Here is a 25,907-nt window from a genome sequence, read left to right on the forward strand (position 1 = left end):
CTCAGGCTGCTGCTCCACGCGGTGGGCACCAGCTGTCACTGGTATATACACTGCATCGTGAGGCGGTCGCCACACAAAGCACAGACCACAGGCGGTCTCAGATGGCAACTCTTTATTATCGAACATGACCTTTTATAAACTTTCTAATTGTTTATACTTCTTCTACCCCAACTGTTGGCCACAAAACATCAACATAACACCACTGGTGAACAGTAACAGTGACTTTAGTTAACTTTCTGAAAATGCTTTATCCAGCTGCAGTTCTCTCCTTATCTTTCTCCAGTTCTTCTCTCAGCCTCCTTGGTAGCAGCCTTGGAGAGAGCTCTTGATCAGCTTCTTGCCTCTCAGCTTCTTTTTGCTCCTTTAGCTAACAGGCCTGCTGTTAGCCCCTTCCACAGTAATTCATCCATGAGGGGCAGGAAACAAGTAGAGCAGAATAGGATTAAAAAGCCTAGTGATTAATTAGAATTGGTTAAAGTTTGACAGACCTTGAGATGACACCAAAATTCATCATCCTAGAGTGTAGCCTACAGCACACTACTCGCATTTCTATATTCGGGAAACATGTTTTCTTCCTTTTACACTGTCTTAATTTAAAAGCTGAAAGATTCAAGAGGAATTACTACATCCTCTAATGAGTCCATGAAGTTTCCTCTGAATGATCTCCTTCGTGTTACTGCAGTCTACTATTCAAGTATATAGGGACAACTATCACAGTAATCTCATTAAAAATGTGTGCTTTGTTAAAATAACCATCACAAAAATCAGTCATAGTAAGGCAGGTAAGACAGAATCAGTATTGATACTGAAAATCTATTATGAATGCAGAAAAAGGCAGAATCCAAAAACTTCAGAAGTATGTATATAATATACTCATTTAGTTGAAAAAAACTTACACGTTTATTAGAACAAGTTTGGGATTTTTTTTATAATCTCATTTTTTCTACTTTGGATAGCTTTACCTCAGCAGTCCATAAATTATTTTTGCTGTATTAAACTAGTGAAACAAGGATATTTAGTCTAGATTTTTAAATTCCAGAAGGAAGTATTATGCAGTGTTACAAATGAAAAGCTACGTTAGATTCCTAATTTATCAGTAAAATACCTAACTGCAGAATGATATCAGCAAGAAATTCTATTATTTTGGAAGAGCAGGGTAGTATGTTAGAGAACTCTACCTTTCCAGACACTGGAGAAGAAGGAGTAGCACAGGGGCTGGAATAGCTACTGCTTTCTGCAGGTTTTACTGAGGACTGAGCTGATCTGTCATCTGAGGATTGTCCGGAGAGCAAAATGTCTTTTTCTTTGTACTTCTTTGGCTGGTGGAGTGCAGGAGAAGAAGATTTCACTGAAACCCTACAAAGGACATACCTTGAGTTTCACAAGCAGTCACTGAATAATTTACATCGACCTGTCCACCTACAGCATGACCACATGTATTACAGCAACTACAACATCTATTAAACCTAACTAAAAACTCATACTGACCATTCATTGCTTTTTAATGCTACTGTTAAACTTCTTCTGCTACTTCTCAAACATCACAATTCATGGACAATATTCCTGACTGCTCTCTCAAACAGCAGCCCCAGGTATGAAATACTTCTCTTTGGGATTACAATGCAGCATACAACAGTATAACACCTTCCAAATGTACTTCCACTGTTTTCACCTATTACTAGCAGAAACTTAAGTGATACTTGTATACATAAACTGCAACCTACAGTAAGCAGAAGACCTCAGCATCTTACTTTTCAGCATGAGAGGAGTCAGACAATTCTGTTTCTGTTGAGCTTTTTCTGCTGCTGGTTGACTTCCATGTAGATGCCAAAGGAAGTTCTTCACAAGTCACAGGCCTTGGTCTCTGGCCAATTCCTGAAGGCTGCTGCAGGCCTGCAGACTGTTCTTCAGCACTCAGAACAGCTGTAATTGCTCTTACAGTTGTTTCATCAACCTGAGACCACAGCTTAGAAGGAGCTCGCATACGACGCAGAAACAAGCTGTGCCACTTCTGCCTGAGCTGCAGCAGCATACCAGCAGCCTGCAATGAATTCCAATTCTGTTAAATACTGATGAAAATTAGATCACACAGGTAAGAGAACCTTGTCTTTTCCCTATCAAGCAACACCTGGCATTCCAATATAAACAGAGCCCAGGATTGAAGGCAAGACTAAGGTCTTGGGGAAGGGGAATAATCCATATTTAAACTATGATGTTAATTTGCTTTCTTTTCCTTGGGTACAAGGTCATTTTGGAAACATTTCATTTAGCTCTGTACTAAACTTAGCTTTGTATTGTAATTCCACAGACTTTTTTTTTCCTTCTTATCTTTCAAGAAAACTCAATCCTTTCATGCTTTATGCCCTTCCTCTCAAATCAGTCTCTACTCATGCACTCTTCAGTATAGTTGATGGAAAAGAGCTCTAAGTGATATTTTTCTTACATCGACACCTGGTCAAATGTGATGACTAAATTCAGAAGACTACTGTCTAATTCTGCTACCAGAAACGCTTCCATTACGATAAATTTTTAAAAATCACTCTTCTGGACATGACTAGGAGAGACAGTATTATTATTAGAGTTGGTAAAGTTGTGTGTTTCATGACCCATAAACTGCAGCCACAGCTCCTCAAGAACATAAAGACTTCTATTTCAAAGAGGATTTGAAATTTATCCTTCCAAAATCTGACAGCAACTTTCTCTCAGCAACTTCAGCTTCAAGTGCTCCTTTTTTGATCTGATTTTGGTTATCCTCTCAGAGAAAGAAGAACACAATATGCCAATGTGACTGTTCTCTCAGCTCCTGTCCAGATTTTAGCTTATCCCAGCTTGTGCTATGGCCTGATGGAGCACCATGCAGGCAGGACAGGAGGCCAGAAGGAGCAGAAGGGCCCTTATGCTGTCACTGTCACCTGCAGCTTGCTGTCCCTTGCAGTCATCATTTTTTGTCTGCCAGTCTCTTCAGAATCTGCTGACTTGTGGAAAGGGACAAAACTGCCAAGCTCAGATATAAAACATCATATTACCCAGAAAGTTTTTGAAACAGACCCAACAGCATCTGGATTGCTGAGGCTTTCCTGCTCCCTTTTGTGAGAGACAGGACACCCACACCAATATGGAGGAAGAGGGATGAGCACTCTCACTGTTGACTTAGGTGACTATTCTCTTTCTTTCTGCTGACAGGTAAAAGAAGAGAAAGGTATGGGTGATCAAACACTGCAACTTGGATTTTGAATACACAAATTCATGCAACAGACAACTCTGTGCCAAAGGGGATTGAAGCCGTTTAATTCTTAATGAGCTTGTGAAGTAAAGGTTAAATCACAGAGTACCTAGTTCGAGAGACCCAAATGGACCATGACATTCTTGGAGAAAATTCTTGGCTACTCAAATGTTACAAAAACCTTTTCACATCTTTTTACAATTCCTCTACATGAAGCAAACCCAGGAGTAATTTCTTACTTCAGGGTCCAGTTTAAGATGGAGCCATTCATCCAGCTTCAGCAGTGCCAGATCAGCAGACGTCCTGTCCTCCATCTCACTGTCGCTGCTATCATTAGATACCCCTCCCCCTGAATTAAAGACAAAAGGTTCATCAGAATTTCCATATTTTTTCTACTATTATTTCTATACAAAAACCCGCATACTACTGTATTACCAGCAATATTTTTCCTTCTAAAATTGACTTTAAATGTAAACATTTGTAAAACTACCTCTTCTTTTCTGCAAATACACTGCAAAGTCTTTGCTCCAGATAGCAGCAATCAAGTAGCCAGACCTGCTGAAGGTCCTACTATGTAAAAACGTGGATTGATATGATGTGACCCAACTCATGTACCTTCACCAGTTTTCACAGGCCACTATACAACTTTTGCCTAAAGCTGTTGGCAAAATCACACATGCCTCTATTTCCTAGTAAAACAGCAGATTTAAAGACCCAGTAAGAAAAAAAAAATATGTATGGCTATTAATTAGGATTCTTTATTTTTCTTAAGTGCAATTCAGTCAGCATGAGTACTACTCTAAGGTTCACAGTTTAAAAGCAAGACAGGAAAGCTTTAGAAATAAGTTGGACTTTTAGTTTGATTCAAACTATGACAACTAGAAGCAGTTATTTTTGCTTCCATTCCAACAGGACTCAATTTAAATTAGAAAAAAAGAAGGAAATGTAAATATATTCTCTATTACTTACAGTTAATAGTACAGTTAACTGAAATTAAAAATTATCAGTAGAACATATCTTGAAAATGTATGTGTTAGCTAGAAGCAACATGACTTGTTTGCCATACTGATTGTTTCTAAATTATTCTGTTTGAATAATCTGGTTCAATGATTCAAATAAAGTAGTCTGCAGAAAGAGAACATGCATACTACACTTCTCAGTACCAATACTACAGTTCTCATTAGATATTGTGGCTGCATTCTTTCCTTACAAACTATACTGCAGTTTCTGAGACCCTACGACTGTGTAATTTATGGACTTGAATATGTAAGGAATCCCAAAATGGAGAGATTTGTTACAGAACCAACAAACTCTTCCTGAATAGCTACAGGAATTATAACAGCGCTGTTTCCAGAATCAGCCAATATATGTATTAAATATTACTGAAAAATAAGCTCTGCATGTCACACGCTGATGTATACCAATGGAAACATCCCAAATCCAGACTCCAGTGTACCTTGAAAGGATGAAGATGCCTGCAAGGCATTACTTTGCAGTCTGGCTGGTCCACAGAAGAGGGCCACGGTGACAGGTGTCACAACAGAGCAGCACCTGATGTTTGCTGTCTTGTGAGCTCTCGTCATTTCATCATATATAAGCCAGTCTGTGGGGAGGGCCTGGATGGCTGCAGCTTGTCCATTTGCTGGGGCAATCTGTGGAAGAGCAGGTAAAACCAGGCTATTGTACCCTCTACCTGTAATTAATGTAAATTTGAACGTATTTCTCATTTTATCCGGGGACACTGTGGGTGCCTCAACCTGGCAGTGCCCAAGGCCAGGCTGGGTGGAGCTCTGAGCAACCTGGACTAGTGGAAGGTGTCCCTGCCCATGGCAGGGGCTGGAATGAGATAAGCTTTAAGGTCCCTTCCAACACAAACCATTCTATGATTCTGTATTTTGAGAATTAAATACATGTACAATTATATACATATAAAAATATACATGCATGTTGCTATCATGCTGGCATGGTAGTGTGGAGGAAGGTTTTAGAAAGGCCTTGGGAATGGTAAACAGAGGAAAAAGATACATTTATGTATGCCCCATTGTTTTAGAAAGGCCCTGGAAATGAGAAACTGAGGGAAAAGATACATTTATGTATGCTCCATTGTTTCAGGAAAGTCCTGCTTCAGCATTCCTCTCTAAACCCCCTTTCTCCCCACCCCTGAGCAGTTCCCATTGGACCTGGCCCCTGGGGCGGTTCTGATGTGCCTAAGATGAAAACTGTCTCTATTGTTTAGACCTTAACTCTTAATTCTGCTGTATAAAACTGTATCTGGGCAATAGCCCAGTGTCTTTGGTCCCTGCAACCGTTCAGGCAATACAACCTCTCTGGACAAGCATACCATTGGTCTCTCTTGGTCTCTTTATCTCGAATCCTAGCGGCGACTGAGGCAACGCTGCCGCTCGGACCGTGCTAACCCAGCCCTGCCTGGTGAGCCCAGGGCAGCGGGACCGCGGAAAACCCCGGCCCCGAGAGGGGACAGCTAGCCGGAGGGTCCCGGGGGGCCGGGGAGGGACGGGGGACAGCAGCGAGAACCCCCCGAAAGCCGCACATGCACATAAAAAAGTGTGAGAATTCAACCAGATTCATCAATTATCCTACCATGGTAAAACAAAATATGTTGTTTTAAAAAGAAATGTTAAAAATGAGTTTCAGAGAAAAACTTGCTTTTAAGAATAGGGATCATTATATCTTTAAAACAATTTTATAGCAGGGCAGTTTTTTTGCCTTTTTGCCTTTTCCATCTAGAGAAAGGACTAACTGAAACGACAGAAAAATGAATCAACTCCAATTCTATCAGCTGGGTAGAACAGTATTTTCTAAAGCTGTAGTGTTAAATGCCTATACTGCTTTTGAAGTACTGACAAATAGGAAAAGACATTTCTAAAACACGTGACAGATTTTAGTGCCCTTTTTTTTGAACTATGAATTCAAAGTGTCTTTACCTTTTTATATTGAGACTGACCAAGAACAGAGGTAGGATGAAATCGCACTTTCTTCTCCTTTGGTTCCGTCAACACCAGGCTGTCTCTGTCTACATGCACAAGATTGGGATACATCCCAGCCACTAAGGCACCTTTAATTACAGCCCAGTTCTCAGAGTTAGTATTAACATCTCTAATATCAGCTCCTCCTCTGGCTCTCACAAAACCTGACAAATGAAAGAGACAAAACAGTGCCATGTTACCTTGTGTTTGGCTCTCAAAAGGAGTCAGAAACAAAAGGTGAAATAAATGACTTCTTTGTTGCATTTTTCACCACTGCCAACCTTAACAGCACCAAGAAGAAACCATTACACTGAAATCCTTCCTGATAAGGGGTTTCATACTGACACAGAATACCACTATTTTCTACAATATAAAGACATTTCCTATGGGAATAATTCATTAAAACATGAAACGCAGTGGCATGTGGAGATGAAGGTGCTTTCAGTTTGATCAGCCACAATTCCTCATCTGCACCATACCCTGCATGAATGTGTGCATGACAGTGTATTTCAAATTAAGGAAAATTACACCAGTGAACATGATTTTTGTTACAATTTCTATATGCTTGACTTTAAACCAACGTTAAAATTGTTTCCAACTTCTCTACCTGAGGCTCTAAGCTGGCCAAGCACCTGTGTTCTCATTCCTGCAATGATTTCCATTGTGGCTCGGGACAGAAAGTTCTTTTCACAGAAGGCTCTCTCCCAGCCATCACTGCGTGCCTTCTGCCATGCCTGAAAATGTTTTTACATTTGCCTATTAATTTGAAGGACTTAAACTAAAAACTGCAGGTGTTTTTTTAAAGATTACATTTATGTCAATAAAATGAATGCAAAACCCACTCTAAAAGTTAATGTATCAAACCAGATTATTTTTTCTGTTCAACAATTAGATTCTCTTTATGTGCTCACTCCAGTGATGATTATGTCAAATTAAAACAATAAATAAAGATCATTACATTAAGATCATGATTCAAAGTTCAGTGTAGTAGGATGCAAAGAGGCACATTGTTGAAACATTCAAAATTTTCTAGGGTTTGAAACAAAACATACTACAAAAAGGGTTCCCTCACAAATTTATGAGTCCAATACACAGGAAAGGCACTAGGCAAAAAGAAAGTCTTCTCTGAGGACTTAATCACAGTCCGCCACTCTACATCCAACTGGTACATCTGCATTTTGCTTGGGTGATGTGCTGTGATTAGTACTCTCTGAAATGAAAGACTACCTGGAAAGCCCTGAGCAGGGCCATGTGGTCACTGAATGTCCCGGCAGCAAAACGCTTCCTGCACAGCACGGCTGCACGCTTTTGGGAGGCCAGCGTGGGCAGCACAAAAGGGTCTTGGCAGGCAAGAGCACAGGCAATGGTCAGAACAGGATCCAGGCACTTCAGAACTACAGCATACAACACCATTTTACCGAGGTGTGGCTCTACAGGTAATTCAGTCAGCTGATAACCAAGCTCAGTGAGATCTTCCCAAGGGTCCAGGGCATCTATGGTCTGTTCATAAACAAACAAACAAACAAATAAAGGAGAGGAGGATGGGTACAGTGGACAAAATCAATTTACAGTGAAAGCAAAAAGGATGTGAATAATGGACTTTAACTAGACTTGTTTCCAAACACTGAAGAAGCAAGTCAGACTATTAACAGAGACAAGACTTTGAAGCACTCTCTTCCCTTGACATGGAAAAACACATCCCCACACACAAAATGAAAACAGACAACAAGCAAAACTTCAAAACATCCTTAAGTAATTAAAAACAGCTTCAGTACAAACTGAAGTCAGTAAACTGCTACACCACAAATTTGGGATCAAACACAATTACCATCTAAACCTATTCCTTTTCTGACCTTAAGCATATGCATAGCATTTCTCACAGTTACAGCAGGCGGAGGATCAGGAGCTTTCATAAGAAAGTCTACAATTGGACAATTAATTGGAGCCAGAATTTTTGTGTACAAACAGATCTCCTGCAAGGTAAAAGGCAGAACAAAAAAAGATTACCAAGATTTGGAAGCAGCCGCCAAACACATGATTTGTTGCAATTAGTAGTATGGTTTGAGGACATTGTATTTTTTAAAGTTATAGTTTCTAACTGAACATGCACCTGAAGCGGCAGTCTTAGAAGTTCTGGAGATTGAAATTCCAACATATTCTGAAATCGGAGCCTGCTGAAGAGATGAAAGCAGACCCCAGGCTGACAGCGCCCAGCCCTTGAAAATAAAATATGGGAAGTTGTGAAAATGAGGATTTCTTTCTAAAAACAAAACCAAAAGCCAACAAACAGACACAGAAACTCAGAATGGAAAAGAAGAGGCACTACCATGAAGAAAGTGTTGTTAGGTCACATGCAACATGAGAATTTCCTAATCATTAATTATTTTTGAGAGTGTGGCAATTTTTTACTGTAATTTTAACCCAACACTGAGAAATCTGGAGAAAGAAAAACAAGGCTTTTCTAATGTAAAGTGCTGTGGGTTTTTTGCTAACCTAAGACCAGTCCAAATCTCAATCATCCTTTGTTGTAAGGAACCAGTTGCAAACTTTCTTGCTTCCCCTCACATCCCCTAAACAGAAGTTATCCTTGGAGTAAAAGGTAGAATAAAGATGAAGTAACTTGTGAGTGAATGAGGGAGGAATGAGCAAATTCTCTCAGTCATATACATCTATGTGCATACATGCAGCTTAATGCCAATATGATTGATTAAACAGGCATTTGTTGCTACATAAACTTCTGAGCCCTCCCCCACAGTGCTGGGAAGAATATAATCATGGCCTGTTAAGTCATGGATAGCTTGGAGAAAGTGAAATAGGCAGTCCTCTGCCCATAGACATGATGTGAAAACATTGTGACTGCGGGTGCTACGTGGGAGAAAGAGGAAGGAGAACAAATTAATGGGGGGAAAACAACCCAGACCTTTGGGAAATGCCTGAGCATCACTTTTCTACAACTTGGGAGATTATTCCAAGGAAATACATGCTGACGCCTACTCGTCTGCAGAGAACCAGTGTTGGCCTCTATGCAACACAACACCGGAATAGGCCAGAAACAATTACTATGTTGTGTGGTTTATTCTAAACAGAAAGGACTGTGCATATCTGCAAAATGGGAACCACTATGAGGCATTTATTACCTGCCTTTTCTCTGGATAGCACTGGCTTTTGAAATCCACCCCATTTTTAGCACTGTAGCACAACTCAGTGCATCGAAAGACTTCTAGAAAAACAAAGAAAGGAATACAAACTGAAAACTCAATAGGGTACATGAAATACAAGTTACTAGTTAGTTAGATTACCAACAGGAGTTTTCTAAAAAGTATGAAATAGTAATATATACAGCAGCTTCTGAGACAAAGGTACCTTCTCAATTTCAAGTGAATTAATGAGGGTATCTCCTTTCTAGTATCTTAATGCTCCACAAGTTTTGAAATTCAAGATTTTCAAGGTTTTTTAGACGGATAGCTTACAGTATTTGTCTTAAAACAAATTCATGTTGAAGCCTTTCAGAAAGGACTGTTGCCTGACAGGCACTAGCTCTCAGCTAGTAAAAGCTTTTTCTCACTTTACTGTAAAGTAATAAAAAAAAAAAAAAAGTTCTCCAAAATTTATACACTGTGTGTTTTAGAATCACACTAGGAAAATTTAAGGCAGTCCTACCTCTTTCACCTTGCCTGAGTCAATGACAAACACCACATCATTGACTGTTATGCTGGTTTCTGCAATATTAGTAGAAAGAATCTGCAAAGAAAAAACCCAAAACCACCAAAACTATAATAACTGCAAAAGCAATGGCAAAATAGGTTATTGTGGCATTGGAAAAAGTCCTCTAATACTTGCAATTTTGCGGATGCCAAAAGGTGGACTTTCAAGCACTTTCTTCTGGTCCAAAGTCTGCATACTTGAATGAAGCACGAAAACTTGGTATCTAATGCAAGACAAAAGGAACATTTTAAGGATCCTTAAAAGAAGCAATGAAAAGCCACAGTAACTAAAGGTTTTACCTGTGAGCATTATCAGAAAATCTCTTGTCATCCAAAACAATGCGGTCCCTCAGGCTCACTATCTCATCATGCCCAGGAAGAAATATTAAAATTGCTCCTAAAAAAGGAAGTGGGTTTGCAAAGTTAAACAGAAAATTCAAATACATGTCGAATAGCACTCAGAAGGTTTTAACATCTGTGGATTGCTGAAAAAAGAGCATAATTATCAGAAGTCAAATCCACAACCACTGGTTAGGTATTTACCTACCTGCATCAGAACTATGACAGATGCTGTGAAGTAAGTGCATTATCAGATCCAGATCCACTTTTTCATCATCAAAACTGTGATGGTAAGCTGTCAGTAGCTCTCTGTCCTCTGCACTAAGGTCACTAGCACTTTTTTGGACCAGGGAACTGGAACTTTCATCCATGTTTCCAAATCCAAATGAAGCGCTGTAACAGGAAAATACACCAGAATCAAGGCTGCCCCTTCGGGTTTGCATTGAGCCATCAACTCAAACTTAGATTGAGACCAACTCAATTCAAGACTGTTGGTCTTGAATTCTGATGTTAAAGTGTAGCAGAAGGGAATCACCATACTATTACTGTTTACCAATTCCAATGTTAACCCAATGAAGGATGCCACTTTATTTATTAGTGTTAACTTTAGTTTTCTTCAACTTCATTGAAACACAACCATAAGCAAAGTATAAAGATACTTCTCGTTTATCTGTTCAAGTAAAAATATTTGAGAGATACGTCTTCTCCAAAAATTTCCCACTAGCAGAAACTACACTAAAAGAAATTATAGTAGAGATAATCTTTACAAAACACTACCACAAGTATGATAACTGTAAGTTAATCAGAGAATCATTCTTGAATGGCCTAGTGTACACATTACTTCTGCAAATTTTCTTTAATATGCCTATTACATATAAAAAATATAGATAAAAACACATTACAGATTTGTTTCCAAAATAAGCATGTGAAAAGAAAATGGTACATAGTATAGAATTAGCAAGTTGTGCAAGCATAAACAATATGCTATTGAGTACAAACTTTTTTGCTGTTTATTTTTTGAAATACTCCTATTCTTAAAAAAAGGTATTGCTATTAAGTCCAGATTTTAGAGCATGAAAAGCTAAAACCTGTTCTGATTAGAAGAACACAAATCTCAAATTTCCCATCACAACTCTATGTATATCATATACAACTCATTCTGCAAAACAGTTACAGCTTACCTGTAGGATTCCAACAGATGAACAACCTCTGTCTGTCCAAAGTGCCTAGCCCAGTCCACAGCCATCCTGAAATAGTTGCACAAGTATTTTTATTAGACTTTTCACTTCAAAAGATGCATATGAAGAGCACATCAGGAGAGGCAATTGACATCAGACTTTTGTACCCATTTCTGTATTGACATCAGTACTGTTATTGCTGGATCTGCAACTTCCCATTTGAAAGTGCTTGAATAGGTGTTAACAGCTGACTTTTAGGTGACTACAGTTCTTTACCACAACAGAATGTCAGTTTTACACAGGAGCAAACATGCTCAAGGAAGTGAGGAGGAAGAAGGTGCCATTCCTTTAAAAATGGTGCAGAGATCAGACCTGCCTGTTTGCAGTATCCTTGAAGTCATCTCAAAAAGTCACACCCCAGGCATAACATCTGGCTATTTCATGTCTTTCAGAAGCTGTCCTCACTATGCAGTTCACCCTTTTAACTTTAAATTGCATTTCTTCCCCAAGTTATTCAAATGTTAGTACCAAATATCAGACCCCTGGAATCCTAATTCTTATCATTCCATACTACAATTATTTACTGTACTTCCCTGTTTATATGAAGACATACTCCATGACCACAAAACCTGAGTTTCTACAGATCCACAAATATTTTTACATGCTACAATATATTTAGAAACATAACAGAAAGATCTTCTGATATGTGTAACTCCATGAAAATAGGAATTGCCAAATATTTTGGTTCAATTCAGTAGATTACAGTTGTTCTACTAACCAGTATCTTAAACAAGACCTACTGAAACAAAGTTTATAGCTCACAATCAAGACCATGTAATTAAGAATTCAATTTAGAATTTACAGAAAACAATGTGATTATCAGGAGTTAGAAATTGTTGAGGCTGTCAAAATCTATAGTTCTTACAGCAGTGTGATAAGCTAGCAAATTAATTTAGATGTTAAAGAATTTTCTTCCTCTCTCCTATATTGACAAATAAATCTATCTTTTGGTTTCTCTGTTTTTACCAGCCATTAGATGATTTGCAGTGGATACTTGCTCCCATGCTGATCAACTGTTCTACTTGACTCAAAAAGCCTCTCCCTGAAGAAATCATCAGAGCAGTCGCACCAGTTTCACTGTGCCTATAATCAACTGAGAAATAATAAAAAAAAAAAAAATCCAGCAAACCCAGTAGAAATGTTATTTTTTCATCTAAATATAGTACAAATACTGCTTTCAAATTCCAGCCCAAAGAGAATTTGTTTCCTCACTTTATCTCTGAAGTTAGTTCATATGAATTCTACACTGTTTTAGAAACACACTTCTGTCAATACTTCAAAACAACAACTAACTAAACAACTCATTATTTCTGCTAGCCCTATCATTTTTTCAGTCAGCATCAGAATGCAAAGGTAACACCATTTGAAACTGGAGATAAAAGTAGCCATAAAAATCTAAGTACATCTGAGGTTGCTCTTTTCTTATGCAATAACACATGAAACTTACCACTGACATTTTCAGTTAAAATAAGATTTAACAGCTGAGCAAACGAATCAATATCTTTATGCAACCAGATGTCAGAAAGACAGGAATCCATTTCTTTTACTATCCACGGTTCAAGGCAATTCACATCTTTTTCAGTCTGAAGACAAAAAACAATATTGAAAGCTTCATCTTTTCCAAGAGTTGTCTTTATTCTCATACATTACCCACAAAGAATTGCAATGGTTATTTTTCCCAGCAGCCACAGAACCCAGCACTCAGGTATCAGTTCATGCATTGATTTTGTCATACGCAAGTACGAACACAATGGCAGTCGAGCCATTTGATCTGAGGAAAAGCTGTGTGCAACCACCCGAACTGAAGAGCACACTTCAGCTAGAGCCGTTCATCCTCATCAAGTAATCTTTAAAATATGTTAATGTCCTGAAAGACTCGACAGAATTTTAGAAAACAGATTTTAAATGGCTAGTAATACAACACAAATATAAACACCTGTAACATCTCTTCCGACTAAAGAAAAAACTTACCAGTTGATTAAATACTGTGTCACCGCCATCATCCAACCGTTTGTACTCCTCATTTGTCCTTGGAACCGATTTTTGTCTCCGAGATGTCCCTTTGTTAGTGTTATCTTGAGCTGAACACCACTCAGCAAGAGTGTTCTTCTGTTTCTCTTCTAGAATGTGAAGTATTCCCCAAGAAAGTTTTAGAGTCATATTTATTATCCATTGTTTTCTACTAAAAAAGTTAGTCACAGCAGGTTTTACCAAGTTTTACCCATTCAACATCTTTTTTTAGTCTAGAATGCTACTACCAGTCCAACAGAAATGACATGTTTAAGGGTACCCAAAGTGCACTGCACCAGGGCTATAAAAACGAGGTAAAACCCAACACTTTGGTGTTTAACCCCCCAAACCTCCATTATTCCAAACTACTGCATTCAAAGTATCTTCCTTAAGTAATCACCTTCCACACAATCTCAGGCCAGATCTTTTTCCACAAATGGAATTCTGAAGACAAGTGATACAGTCCCTGCATGTAACAACTTACTTTTCTACACCAGTGGAAGAAACATCAGAAAACACCAGTGTCCTAACTGAACTTTTCTGACCCCAGTGATCAGAGATGAGCACTGTGATCAATACCCAGTTAGGACTGGATATTGAATGTTATAGCTTTGGGGTTTGCATTTTTTACTTTTCCTTTAAATAATCACTGGGATCATTACTTTCAGTTGCCAGGAAAACTTCTGAAGCAGTATCTACTTAATCAACTTAAAACCAATGATGTTTAGCTCAAGAGTGTTAACACTTAAAAAAATACATCCATGCCTGAAGAAAGCAGTGAAAAATGTTACTGAAGGGAATACCTTGTCCATTTAGTGCAAGATGTACAAAATCATGCCTGCTTTAATAGCTGCACTTTAATTTGCACCCAAAGGTACAGAGCATCCTATGCTTCTTTAGCATTCATGTGGGCAGAGCCCCCAGTTATATATAACTCTACAGCATAATAATTAGAAAAAAGATTACATTCATCAACTGAGTGAAAACAGAATGCAACCACTGAATCAAAGTGATCTTTTTTCTTTAATTGCATAAACTATTTCCATAATGTAAATATTGACAGCTTAAAGATACTTGCTGTCATCTAAATCACACTCATTTAATCTCCTGACTCTGGAATTTCAACAGAAAATAATCCTGTTAATTGTTTGTTCAATGATTCTCATTGCCAAGCCTTAGAATTAACAAGTCTGCTGACCTTGCTGCTTCTTTTCTTTGTACTTCACCATCTCTTTGTTTGTATACCCAGTGCTTCGTAAAATGTCCTCCAGAAACATCTCTTTAACTTCAAAAGGTCTCCCTTGGACTAAAATAGAAAAAATCCGTAAAAGATCATATATTCACCAGCTTCACTTACAGAATTAATTTTTTAAAAAACTACCTTCACTGGAGTTTATTTTTCTCGAAACTGTACAAAACAAAACATTTCCAAAATCAAATGCCACCTTGTTTCTCCTCAACCTCTTCAATTTTATGAAGTGTTCCAGCAGATGTTCGTAAGATTGACAATTATTAACTACAATTTTTTTTTAAACGAGAAAAAGAAAACAGCTGTTTTTGTTTAGGCTTACAAACAAGAACTTGCCATGTAAGTCTCCCATCTGGATTAAAAATGTAATTAAATAATAAGCAATTAATACAGCTTTTTGCAAGGTTCCACACAGAGACAGTAAATCTTTGTACTGAACTCCTTTCTTTTCATGAGAATCATGTGAGAAGGCAGCCTTATCTCCATGTCCTCTACTAATTCAGCAAAGCTGAGCTTTCTTTACTGAATACTTCTTGACAGATGAGACATCCCAGCGGCCTTTACCTTCTGATAATTTATCCTGATCTCTTTTTCAACAGGACTGTTTTCTAGACCTTATCTGTCGACATTGCAGGATGCTTTTTGCATGAAGATTAAAATCTCTACATTTTGATTTCTTGTTCCTTAACCTGACTCAGGAACACTCAGGATTTTCCTTCAGAAAGAACAATCCACAATTCACATACTTTTAGAAGCTGGTCACAGAGGAAGCCTTCCAACACTGATCACAAACTCTGTGTACTACAGCGATCCACAGCCACAAAATGTGGTTTCTGTGGTCAGGATTTTGTCAGCCGTATTGCTGAAGAAGACTCAAACCTTGTATATTAAATTAACAGACAAAGCCACTTCTTTTAATTCTTAAATTAACAAAAAAAAAAAAAAAAAAACAAAAAAAAACCCCAAAACAACAACAACAAAAAAAAACGGGGAAAAAATATCTTTTGAATTGTTATTGGCCTGTTACATAACCAGCACAAACACTGTGGTAAACTGGAGAGATTGGGAGAGATTGCCAGCAGATTTTCCAACACAAATTGACCGATCTGAAAGAACAGGAAGCTGCAAAAAGACTAAACTGGAAAGTCATACAACAATCATAACTGAGGCACTCCCTTGCAAAAAAAATTCAAAGAACATGAAATCACGTGTAATTTCCAGATTCCTGTCTCCAACAAGCTGCAAACCTTATTCAACTGGGCAGAAATTCAAAACTGAGAACTAAACAATTCCATCTGCAAAAAAAGGAAGGAAAAAAAGGTTTCCTCCTCACAAACATTTGCTAAAATAAACCAGTAAGCAATCCCATTTCCTAAAACCATTGAGATTTTTTTTTAAAAAGGCTGACATGCAGAGAGTCTACCTGATTGTCAGATAAAGCATTTCTCTTAAAAGCTACTTTTCAAAACACATTAAAGTTGGACATTACTGTTGAAAAAGTAAGAGGATTGCAAGGTGCCAGAGGAGGTCACCCATGCAGAAAACCTGCAAGCCAGGAGGGTGGGGCAAAAACCGCAAACCCACAAAAACCCGCAATCTCCCACGCATTTACATTTTGGCTTTACTAAAGATCAGTCAAATAAAATTAAACCAGCAAATAATGGTAACTTTTCTTTGCATTTGAATGTAGTCTAACTGCAGGTAACTGAGTCTGCAAACAAACTAAGCAAAACTGGATGTCTTTTCTGAATATTTACCTAGATGAACAACTACTAATTTTCCTTAAATCAGAGAATCATGTGATTCTTTTTTCATGTGAAACCCAATCTGCCTAAGCCTGTATTTCTGAACTGAACTGGTACAGTTATCTGTGTTTTATCCAGTAACCAGTGACAACCTTCACAAAGCCTGAAGAGTAAGATCCTACTGGAATGCACTGATATATATCACACTCATGTAGCTCCTAAGTCCTGTATCAGCATGAAGACAGAACTTCAATAACCTCTTCCTACTTCTTCAATTAAGAGTGGAGGGGGGCAGGATGTACCTGCATTTACAGAACTCCCAGTGACTCAAACACTTCACTTTGAATGAGGTGCAAACAGTCAAGAAACAAGAAACCTGCATACAGAAAGAACAAGGATTCCTGGAATTCTCAGTGTATTAATCATGTGCCTTTACTCAGAATAATTTGCTACAGTTTAGTAAGATCTGTGAGTCTCAGGGCAGGTATACTCAGACTTAAGAGTTAAGATCACGACTTACTATGTATTACTGGGCAGCTTCCAAAATACCTAATAAAGAGATTTGCATCTAGAGCAGCACTAGAGAGAATTAGTTTTAAATTATTCTGGTTTTGCAGCACATCTCTCAGTTTTATTAGCAAGAAGTCGCTGAACCTATCCCTCTCATGTACTTCATCCTGTAACAAAAGGGGAAAAAAAGAGATAAAAAACCATCACAGATTCACAACTTCTGACAAAAACAAACTTCTCTAAAAAAAAATACATGTTTTGGTGGCACATTACAGAGGCCTTAAAATGTGTGAGTCTAGTTTAAGTAATAGGTTTTTTTTAAAAAAACTATCCATAAAGAAACAAAAATGCCTCAAAAAGTTTTTGTCAGCGCTGAGTGCATTGCAATGCTGAAGCTGTAAGCACCTTAACTTTAGAGGCTAAAGTGAGTATCTGAAACCTCTCTGGTTTTGTATTTGAAGGCAAATTTCAAGAAAACACCACAAACTACAAATCTTATTTTAATAAATTCTCACTTCACCACTGATAAGCATTTAAAAAAATGTATGACACCACATAATCAGAAAAACAGACAAATTGCTTAGACAAGTCATACACAAAGCCTATAAGTTAAGGTACATAACTGATTAATCATCTTTTTCATTCTTCTGTTTTGATTTATATTATGAATGAAGGAAACAAGGACTCAAAATACAAAGTTTGTAGGCTGACATCAAGAATGTATAAATCATTCTCATGCTTTTTTAACTCTGATAAACAGGCAGGCACCTAAACTTACCTTTTCATCTTCAGTACTTAAGTCTTGCCAAAAACATTCTAGTTCCCTTTACTTATTCAGTTCCATCATAGGAATATTGACATAATCACAAATGAACAATCTGAATAGTTTGCTAGCAATTAGACTCCACATTATCTAGAAAACTCTGGGCAAACAAATGGACTGAAAACCTGTATTGCTAAAACAAATGGTAAGAGAAAATCTGACACAATCACATTGAACCACATCAAGGTAAGCCTCCCTAAGGATTTTCTGCTGACCATGGAAGTTCAGAAATATTTACACTTCTGTCCCTCTCCACTCCTCCTGATTCCACACTTAACCATTGGCATGAAAATAAGATATTTTTACAGGAAAAACGCAAACACACAGAAAAACACCAAACTGCACGAAACATGCATTCTACTCTGAGGACTCAGAAAGTCTTTGAAGTTGATTCAGATTCTACCAAACAAAAACACCTAAAGTGCTCAGCAAATTTCAGTAAAACAAATGAGGACCTCATTTTCCAAAGCAATACATATTGCTCCACCCCACATGAAAGACCACAGGATGCTCACCACAATAACATGGGTCACGGTGGAGAGAGTGCTGTCTCCTGCCATCAGCGTGCCAAGGAGCATGTCATTAGTGCAGAATGTTACCAGCGTCTTTGGAGAAACCCTATGGATCACATCACAGAGACAACTCAGGGGTTTGCACCATTTAAAGCTTTCCATGGATCAAAAATTAAAGCAGCTGCTGACCAGAAGAGAAATTACAGTTCTCTCCTCAAAAGATTCATGCACACCACTTGTTTTTAAACTATGCCTTTTCCCAGACATTTCCTAACAATTTGTAGTGCTTGCGCCTCAAAACTCTGGACAACGTATTAATTGAAAGAATAAGATTCAATATTAATAACTAAGGAAATAAAAGAAAACTGTGAAGAAACCCTGCACGTCATTCATTTTACTAGAAAATTCCATCTGGAAAACCAGGTTCCAATTCCTCAGCCTGTGCTTGGATATAGCCTTTGTACTTGTCTACACGTGGTGGGATGAGCCTGTCTGGACGCCAAGTGCCTACCCAAGCCACTCTATCTGTCCTCTCCACGGGCAAGGGAGAAGAAACATAACAAAAAGACTCCCAGGCCCCAGAGAAAGATAAGGAGAATGTGGGTCTCTCCCACGGGAAAGTGGGCTCTCCACGAGCTTCTCCAATATGGGTCCTTCCCATGGGCTGCAGTTCTCCAGGAACTGCTGCAGCACAGGTCCTTTTCCACAGGGTGCAGTGCTTCAGGAACAGTTTGCTCCAGTGTGGGACCCCACAGGGTCACAATCCTGACAGCAAACCTGCTTCTGTGTGGCTCCCTCCCCGGGGCCGCAGCTTCTGCCAGGAGCCTGTTTCAGCACAGACTTCCCAGAGGATCACAGTCTCCTCTAAGCATCTACCTGCTCCAACACAGAATCCTTCACAGGAGGATCCCTGCTGCACCACGGACCTCCACGGCCTGCTGGGCCACAGCTGCCTCACCATGGGCTGCACCATGGGCTGCTCTGGCACCTGGAGAATCTCCTCCCCTCCTGCACTGACCTTCCTGTGTGCAGAGCTGCTTCTCTCACATGCTTTCACCACTCTTCATGAACTGCTGCCTCTGTTGTGCAGGTTTTCCTCCCCCATTCCCCACTGTCCCAGAGGCACTATCACCATCACAGATAGGCTCAGCCTTGGCCAGAGGCAGGTCTGTCTTGGCTGGCACCGGCTCTGTCACACACGGGAGAGGCTTCTGGCACGTCCTCACAGAAGCCTCCCCACAGCTCCCAAAGCCTTGCCTTGAAGACACAATTCATTACAGCTAAATCACAGAGGCATCTGCTTGATCCTCTGGTTTTTCAGGAGGTGAAAATACTGAAATGTTACAATTCCATACCTGGGGCACAGTTAGCTGTCCCAATAAAAACAGCAATTCTCACTACTCCCTCTGCTACTGCCATCCTAAAAGAGCTGAAAAGTTCCTCTGTACTGTACTCTACAGCTTTTCTCTGGAAGACAGTTGAGAAAACCTTAAAAATTATGTTTCTGTCTTACTAGAAACACCTCTCAACATCTCCACTCCAAATTTCTTTTGTCCACAGTTCAAAATATTGTTATCTCCCCCTTTCAGTGTTTCCCTGGAGTAATTGTATTGATTTTTCTCAAGCTGGATTTTCTGCACTGCTCCCAGTAATTCTACCATTTTCACCTGACTTTGCTCTTCTTCTGCCAGCATAGTACTTCCATATATTAATAATTCGGCTTATTTGTGACACATCTTCACCAGCTCTTCTAATCTCTTAATATCCTTGTGAGCTTTCATACACATATTTGAATTCTTATTGTGGCTTCATTGTTCAAGTGCATTCATTTTCACCAGCTATGTGTTATCTTTGTTCACTCAAGCAACACAACCTTTAGCCATCTTCTGGTCACTCATATCTCAACTGCTGGCCTTTCCCTGAAATGTCATTTCGCTACACGGTGCAAAGATGTAAAAACCCCAAACAATCCATTCATGCTCTGCTTTACAGACAAATTCATCAAGTGATACTGAAACCTCTATTTTTACATCACTTCATGTTTTAAACACAGCAGCTGAAGAAGAATACATTTAATCCAGGCTAGACTGATAAATAATGCTCAGCTTCATCAGTCACATTCCAATTTTTCTGTTTTCCCTTTTATGGCTCCTATCAACTCTCACTACATAACATTTGTTACAGCATGCTGGTTTTCACACCTACCTTCTAAGCTTGCAGACCTTTTGAATCCACACATGTTAAAAGCAGAGAAGAGGGGGAAAAAAAGAAGAAAGTGTAGACTTGATCTGAAAATCAGACAAGGATTTCCATGCAGAAGAAATCAACAGAAAATACCTGAGATTCAGTTCTGTAAGACAGCCTTCTACATGAAACTGCAAAACACAGGAAGAAAGCCATCCTTTTCACTCTTACGTATTCCTTACCTGCAGTAACGTATCCCATCTGTGAGGCTGCAGCACAAACATACTGCAGTTTCAATGTACACAAGATTCACAAGACCAACACAAGATCAACCGACACTTAGAAGTACCATTGGTACCTGCTCTCTAACCGGATCTGGTAACCAATTGTCTGGCCAATCTTCTCTCTTCTTTCTGCTGCCACTCTTTCAGCCACTGCAACAGCTGCTAAGCGTCTTGGCTGAGTACAAAACACACGACAGGGAGTTCCATTCTTGTAGCAGTCATCAAGGATAAATTGAGGGATCTGTAAAGAAGTGGTTCAAATTTGCTATTTGAGAAAGTCACAGCTTTGTTAGCACAGGGAAACCATTAACTGCATATCAATATTGCACACTGCAAAAGACTTTTCATTACAATTATCACAGCAAGCATATCTGAATCAGCAGAAAGTGAATTTCTAAGTATAACCTATTTAGGTTTTTTTTAAAGAAAAACCTTACAGTGCCTCCCTCCTGCTTCAGAGAAATCTAAAAAAAAAACAAAGCCCTGCAGATAATCTCACATTTTAACACAAAAAATAGATTACTCTGGATACTAAGAACAGAACTAGCCTTAGAAGAAAAAGGGTTATACAAACATCACAGCCACTTTCCCTTCAATATTTTGTATTATTTTAATGAAAAAATGGTATCTACCAGAAAATTGTAAGGAATCATTTTTGCTTCTAGTACCTATCTAGAGGCTTAGTGTTTCAAAAGCAAGAAAATAAATTGGAACAACATTTTCAATCATACAGGAAAAGGAAAGCCTTGAAATAGCATCAAAGTACCCCATATCACAAATTTTACACAACTGGCATTAGTTTAGAATAAATACTGTTATAGTTTTTATTTCATTGAAGCAACATACCTGCGTCGTTTTTCCTGATCCAGTCTCTCCTATAATCAGAACGATTTTATTGTCCTTTATGGTTTGGACAATTTCTTCCTGTTTTTCAAGAACTGGTAGTGACTGCCTGAAGGAATCAAACTCTGATTCCCCTCTTTTCCCTGGGACCTGGGGGATACCATCATTAAGTCGACCACTTGTCTTGTTTACTTCTTTCTTTTCTGTGAAGACAAGTTAAAAGGTCATTTATGCAGACACAGAGGAAGGTCACAAAAACACTGCTTAAAAATTACTTAAAAATGTACTTAAAAATTAACATTGATGGCTTTTTATGCATCCCTGTGGGTAAAGTGACAAACCCATCACACATTTAGACGTCATATTTATAGCATGTCCTGCAGTGCTTGCAATAGGTATTTTTCAAAACAGTTATTACTTTCATAGGTATTTTGAAGAAAACCAGACTCTTCCAGATCATTGCTCCAAGTCAAAAAAGCCTACAAAGAGCAAAAGGAGAAACAAACTAAACCAGAGAATATCAGCCTGGTGTATTTTGGTGGCCTTTGTATCTGCGCCCACATTTCACACCTGCAGTTCCCCCTAGAAATACACACTGACAGAGTTAAACCTTTAAGCTATTCCACACGTTTGCCTGAAATCATACCAATGCAAGCATGCTGTATCAAGAGCCCTGGCCCCCACGCAGCAGTGCGATGTGTTAGAAAGCAGTGCATAAGTAGCCAAAAAACAGGCACATCTTCTGAGGGAGCTACTTCACATCCATCATTGCAAGTGCTACTCTATATTTCGTTGAGAATTATTCTCTGGCAGAATGAAAAGTTTGCTGTAAACTCAGTTATACATATGTAATGCCATTAACAGATTCACATACTAAATTTCAAGCTCTGTTGTACCAAGACAAACGACTAAGAGATCAGGAGAACTAAAAATACATTCTTGAGATGCAGAGAAAGGCAAATATTAGACTGTTCATTAACTTATCCCTTACATTCCTAAGACATTGCATTTCAGTACTTTTATTACAGCTTCCCTCTGGTTCATATAACAATCCTATTAAACAACTAAAACAATTGGAAATAACAGCAAAGAAAGCACTTCAAGAAGAGACACCACGTATCAAAAACATGCAATTAAACAAGGCATACTGGTACAAATGTTTTCTGTTCACTACACCCATCTCTGCACACAGAAACACAGTGCAACTCTTCCACTTGTAGCTGCTAAAGCAATAATTTAGATGAAAACCTTGCTTTTAAAAAGAACCCCAACATTTCGACAGAAGTTTGTATTTCCGTGAACTCTTCCATATTCAAGAAATCAAGAAGTCTGGACAGTAGTCTCTTAAGGACCAAATCTATTTTGTAGAGATGAAGAAGTAAAAACTGAAATTTTTGATTTATCAAGGACATTAATTTCTATAAGCAGAACAGACAACCTCATTTTCTAATATAGGCGTTCTTATGGCATCACAGTAACACTGACTCTTCAACCCCACCTCATAGTTACTTCTGTGAAGCCACATTTCAAAATGTGCTTCCAAAAAGATTTGGCTGGACTGGCTCAAAGATTCTAAATTAACACAACACAAGGTGGACATCTCAATGTGCATGATATGACTTCCCAAGTTCCTCACAGCACCAGTTATAAAAGACCTTAAAAGTAAGGAAAATTAATGCATTTGTTTGAAGGTGTCTGTTAGGACACCAGAGGGGACAGAGCAGGAAGAGGTTTGTTTTGTCACTGGGTTGCAGGTGGTTTTGAGTGGTGTCGATGGACAAGTCCAAATGAGAACACATGCTGAACGTACCAGATTCAACAGCACAGGCACTTCCTCGCTCTGTCCTTGGCAGGAGCTCCGCGCGTTCCTTATTTGTGACGGGAAAGCGCTGAATTAGGCTCCGAACGGCGTGTTTCGTACAGAGAGCCAAGTCACAAGTCATGACTGCGTGTGCCTCTGACACATCCTTCTTCCTTACAGTCAGGTGTCGATTGGCTCCTTTTCTGTTGGGGGGGAGGGGAAACTTATTTTAGGAAAAAGGAACCTACTCTAGGTTAACTTTTATCTGTCAGGGTATGAGATGCTAAGCAAAATCTTTAGAAAAAAAACAGAAATCACAGTGAGAACCTTTTTTAATGGAGCCATTAAATCCACAAAGTATAAAATCAAGCTGTCCCAAAATGCATGTCACAAGCTTTTCCAAGCATGCATACAGCAATGAACAAAGATGCTCATTTCTGTAGCTACTTTTACACTTTTTTTTCTAATACTATTCCTTGCAACACAGTTGAGGATGTTGAAAACATCAATCAGGTTATCATTAGTCTTGAAATTCTATCATCTGCACCAAAGAACTGAAAACTGTACCCCGACTCACCCTTTGCTTTTAGATACCAGTCCAAGAGACTGACAGAGCCGGTGAACAAATGCTCTTTCAGTACTAGTGAAACTAGAAGGAAATTCCATCTCTAGAATGATAAATAATAATGAAAAGACAGTAACAATGCAACAGGCAGTAATCTTGACAACTCAACGTTACAGAACCACAGAATTGTTAGGATTGGAAGGGAGACCACCCAGTGCAACCCCCCTGCAGGGTCACCTGGAGCAGGTGACAGAGGAACACATCTAGGGTTTGGGATGTTTCCAGAGGGGGAAATTCAATGCTTTCCCTGGGCAGCAGTTTCAGTGCTCTGCCACTCTCAAAGGAAAGAAGCTCTCCCTCATGTTCAGGTGGAACTTCTTCTCTTTGAATTTATGGCCATTGCTCCTTGTCCTGTCACCAAAAAGCCTGCACCGCCTTCCTGGGACTCATCTTGGAGATATTCATATGCATTAGTGAGATCCCCTCTCAGTCTCCTCTGGGCCAAACAGGACCAACTCCCACAGCTCTCCTGATGCGAGACCTCTCATCTCAGTGGTCTCTGCCGGACCCGCTCTATCAGCTCCCTGTCTCCGTGCTGGGGAGCCCAGAGATGGACACAGCACCCCAGCCGTGCCTCACCAGGGCCGGGCAGAGGGGCAGGATCCCCTCCCTGACCCGCTGCCAGCGCCCTCCCCACACCCGCAGCTGCCCCCGGGCCGGGCCGTGCCGCGCACCCGCCTCGTCCCCGCTCCGGAACCGCTCCAGGGCCAGCTGCGCCGCTATTGCCACCACCTCGTCCACGCCGGCGGCCCCGAGGGGCTCGGCCCGGGCGCGCACCGCGGCGGCGGCAGCCCCGTCCCCCGCAGCCCCGCCGGGCTGCCGCCGCGGGACCCGCCCGTGTCGCGACATGGCCCCGACACGGCCCCGCGCGGCCCCGCACGGCCCCGACACCGCCCGGACCCGGGGCCGCAGCCGCTCGGCCCGAGGGCGCCGCCGGGGCGGGGCGGGGCCGGCTGGAGCCGCCCGCAGCCGAGCCGGCCCCGGCGGGAGGAAATTGGCGCTTGTGCCGCCGCTCGGGGGGCACGGCTGCCCGAGGAGCGCGCTGCGCGTGTGGCTGCGGGCAGAACGCGGCCCTGCTCCCTGTCCCGTCATGAATTACCTGCTTTCATGGCATGGCGTGAAACGGAGCTGTGGCGAGGGTCATCTCGGGCCTCAGCCTCCTCACTCGGTAAAGTGTTGCTTGCCCTGCTTTTCCTGCTGTCCTTGGACTCCACGCTGAAGACACGAGCTAGAAACTTAACCAAATCCACTTGGGCCTGACACAGGCCTCGGTACTGAAGGCTGCTGCTTCGGAAACATCATTAGGTCAGAAGGAGAGTACTTGGAAGAAGAATAAGCTACTACTCCTCAGTTGAAATGGGCAATTAAATAAATAGAAAATAAACACTCACTGTCTGATGTAGCTAGCTGAAAAGTAGCTCTTAAGCGACCTCCAGCAAGGCTTTTACAAAGCTAACTTCAGCATAATTCTGCACTGAGAGATTACACTGGAGCGGAACAATTGATCTGTTCTAAGGTTACTTTAATTTTTTTTTCAGTTTTTCAGTTCAGGTATCTGACTATGTATCTTCAATCAAAGTACAAAATGCTAGTTCCTCATAGCTGTTCCTGTGACATTCAGTACTGCCACCTCAAAGCACATCACAGTTATAGAAAATTAAACACGCCAGCTGAATAAAATGAGCATTCCTCTTATCATCCTTGGTATCAACAAGGAAAAATGAGAGTTCATAACTAATTTGAAAGAGTCACATCTTTACTTAAGTGTTATAAATTGTGACACGGCAATTTGAAGTGTCTTAATTCAATAAAGCAATTTTATTTAAAACA

The 25,907-nt window shown here is 39.9% G+C and overlaps 1 protein-coding gene across 1 annotated transcript; it reads right to left on the reverse strand.

The window, feature by feature from the left end:
- Window positions 1-226: 226 nt before the first annotated feature.
- On the reverse strand, window positions 227-24,926 carry LOC144248235 (3'-5' RNA helicase YTHDC2-like). The gene is made up of 27 exons (XM_077790185.1): window positions 24,752-24,926; window positions 24,030-24,120; window positions 23,462-23,655; window positions 21,655-21,854; window positions 20,883-21,049; window positions 18,344-18,446; window positions 17,016-17,172; window positions 14,700-14,807; window positions 13,463-13,611; window positions 12,939-13,074; window positions 12,458-12,584; window positions 11,435-11,500; window positions 10,462-10,646; window positions 10,215-10,311; window positions 10,051-10,138; window positions 9,871-9,951; window positions 9,348-9,430; window positions 8,321-8,426; window positions 8,064-8,183; window positions 7,438-7,710; window positions 6,818-6,944; window positions 6,169-6,374; window positions 4,680-4,875; window positions 3,463-3,572; window positions 1,752-2,041; window positions 1,179-1,356; window positions 227-389 (listed from the first exon to the last, which is right to left on the reverse strand). The coding sequence occupies exons 1-27, from the start codon at window positions 24,924-24,926 to the stop codon at window positions 345-347; spliced, it is 3,858 nt and encodes a 1,285-aa protein (XP_077646311.1). The 3' UTR covers window positions 227-344.
- Between the last annotated feature and the right edge of the window lie 981 nt (window positions 24,927-25,907).

This window comes from Lonchura striata, chromosome Z (genome assembly GCF_046129695.1).
Source record: "Lonchura striata isolate bLonStr1 chromosome Z, bLonStr1.mat, whole genome shotgun sequence".
NCBI classification, from domain to species: Eukaryota; Metazoa; Chordata; class Aves; order Passeriformes; family Estrildidae; genus Lonchura; species Lonchura striata.

What these genes read in the sequence shown, in the direction of transcription:
- LOC144248235 (XM_077790185.1), bottom strand. Translation starts at nt 24,926, where the DNA reads ATGTCGCGACACGGGCGGGTCCCGCGGCGGCAGCCCGGCGGGGCTGCG. An exon ending in CCGTGACCCATGTTATTGTG is followed by an intron (nt 17,173 to 18,343) that starts GTGAGCATCCTG and finishes CTTTTGTTACAG; the next exon opens with GATGAAGTACATGAGAGGGA. An exon ending in TTTTCTGATAATGCTCACAG is followed by an intron (nt 10,139 to 10,214) that starts GTAAAACCTTTA and finishes GTCTTGCATTAG; the next exon opens with ATACCAAGTTTTCGTGCTTC.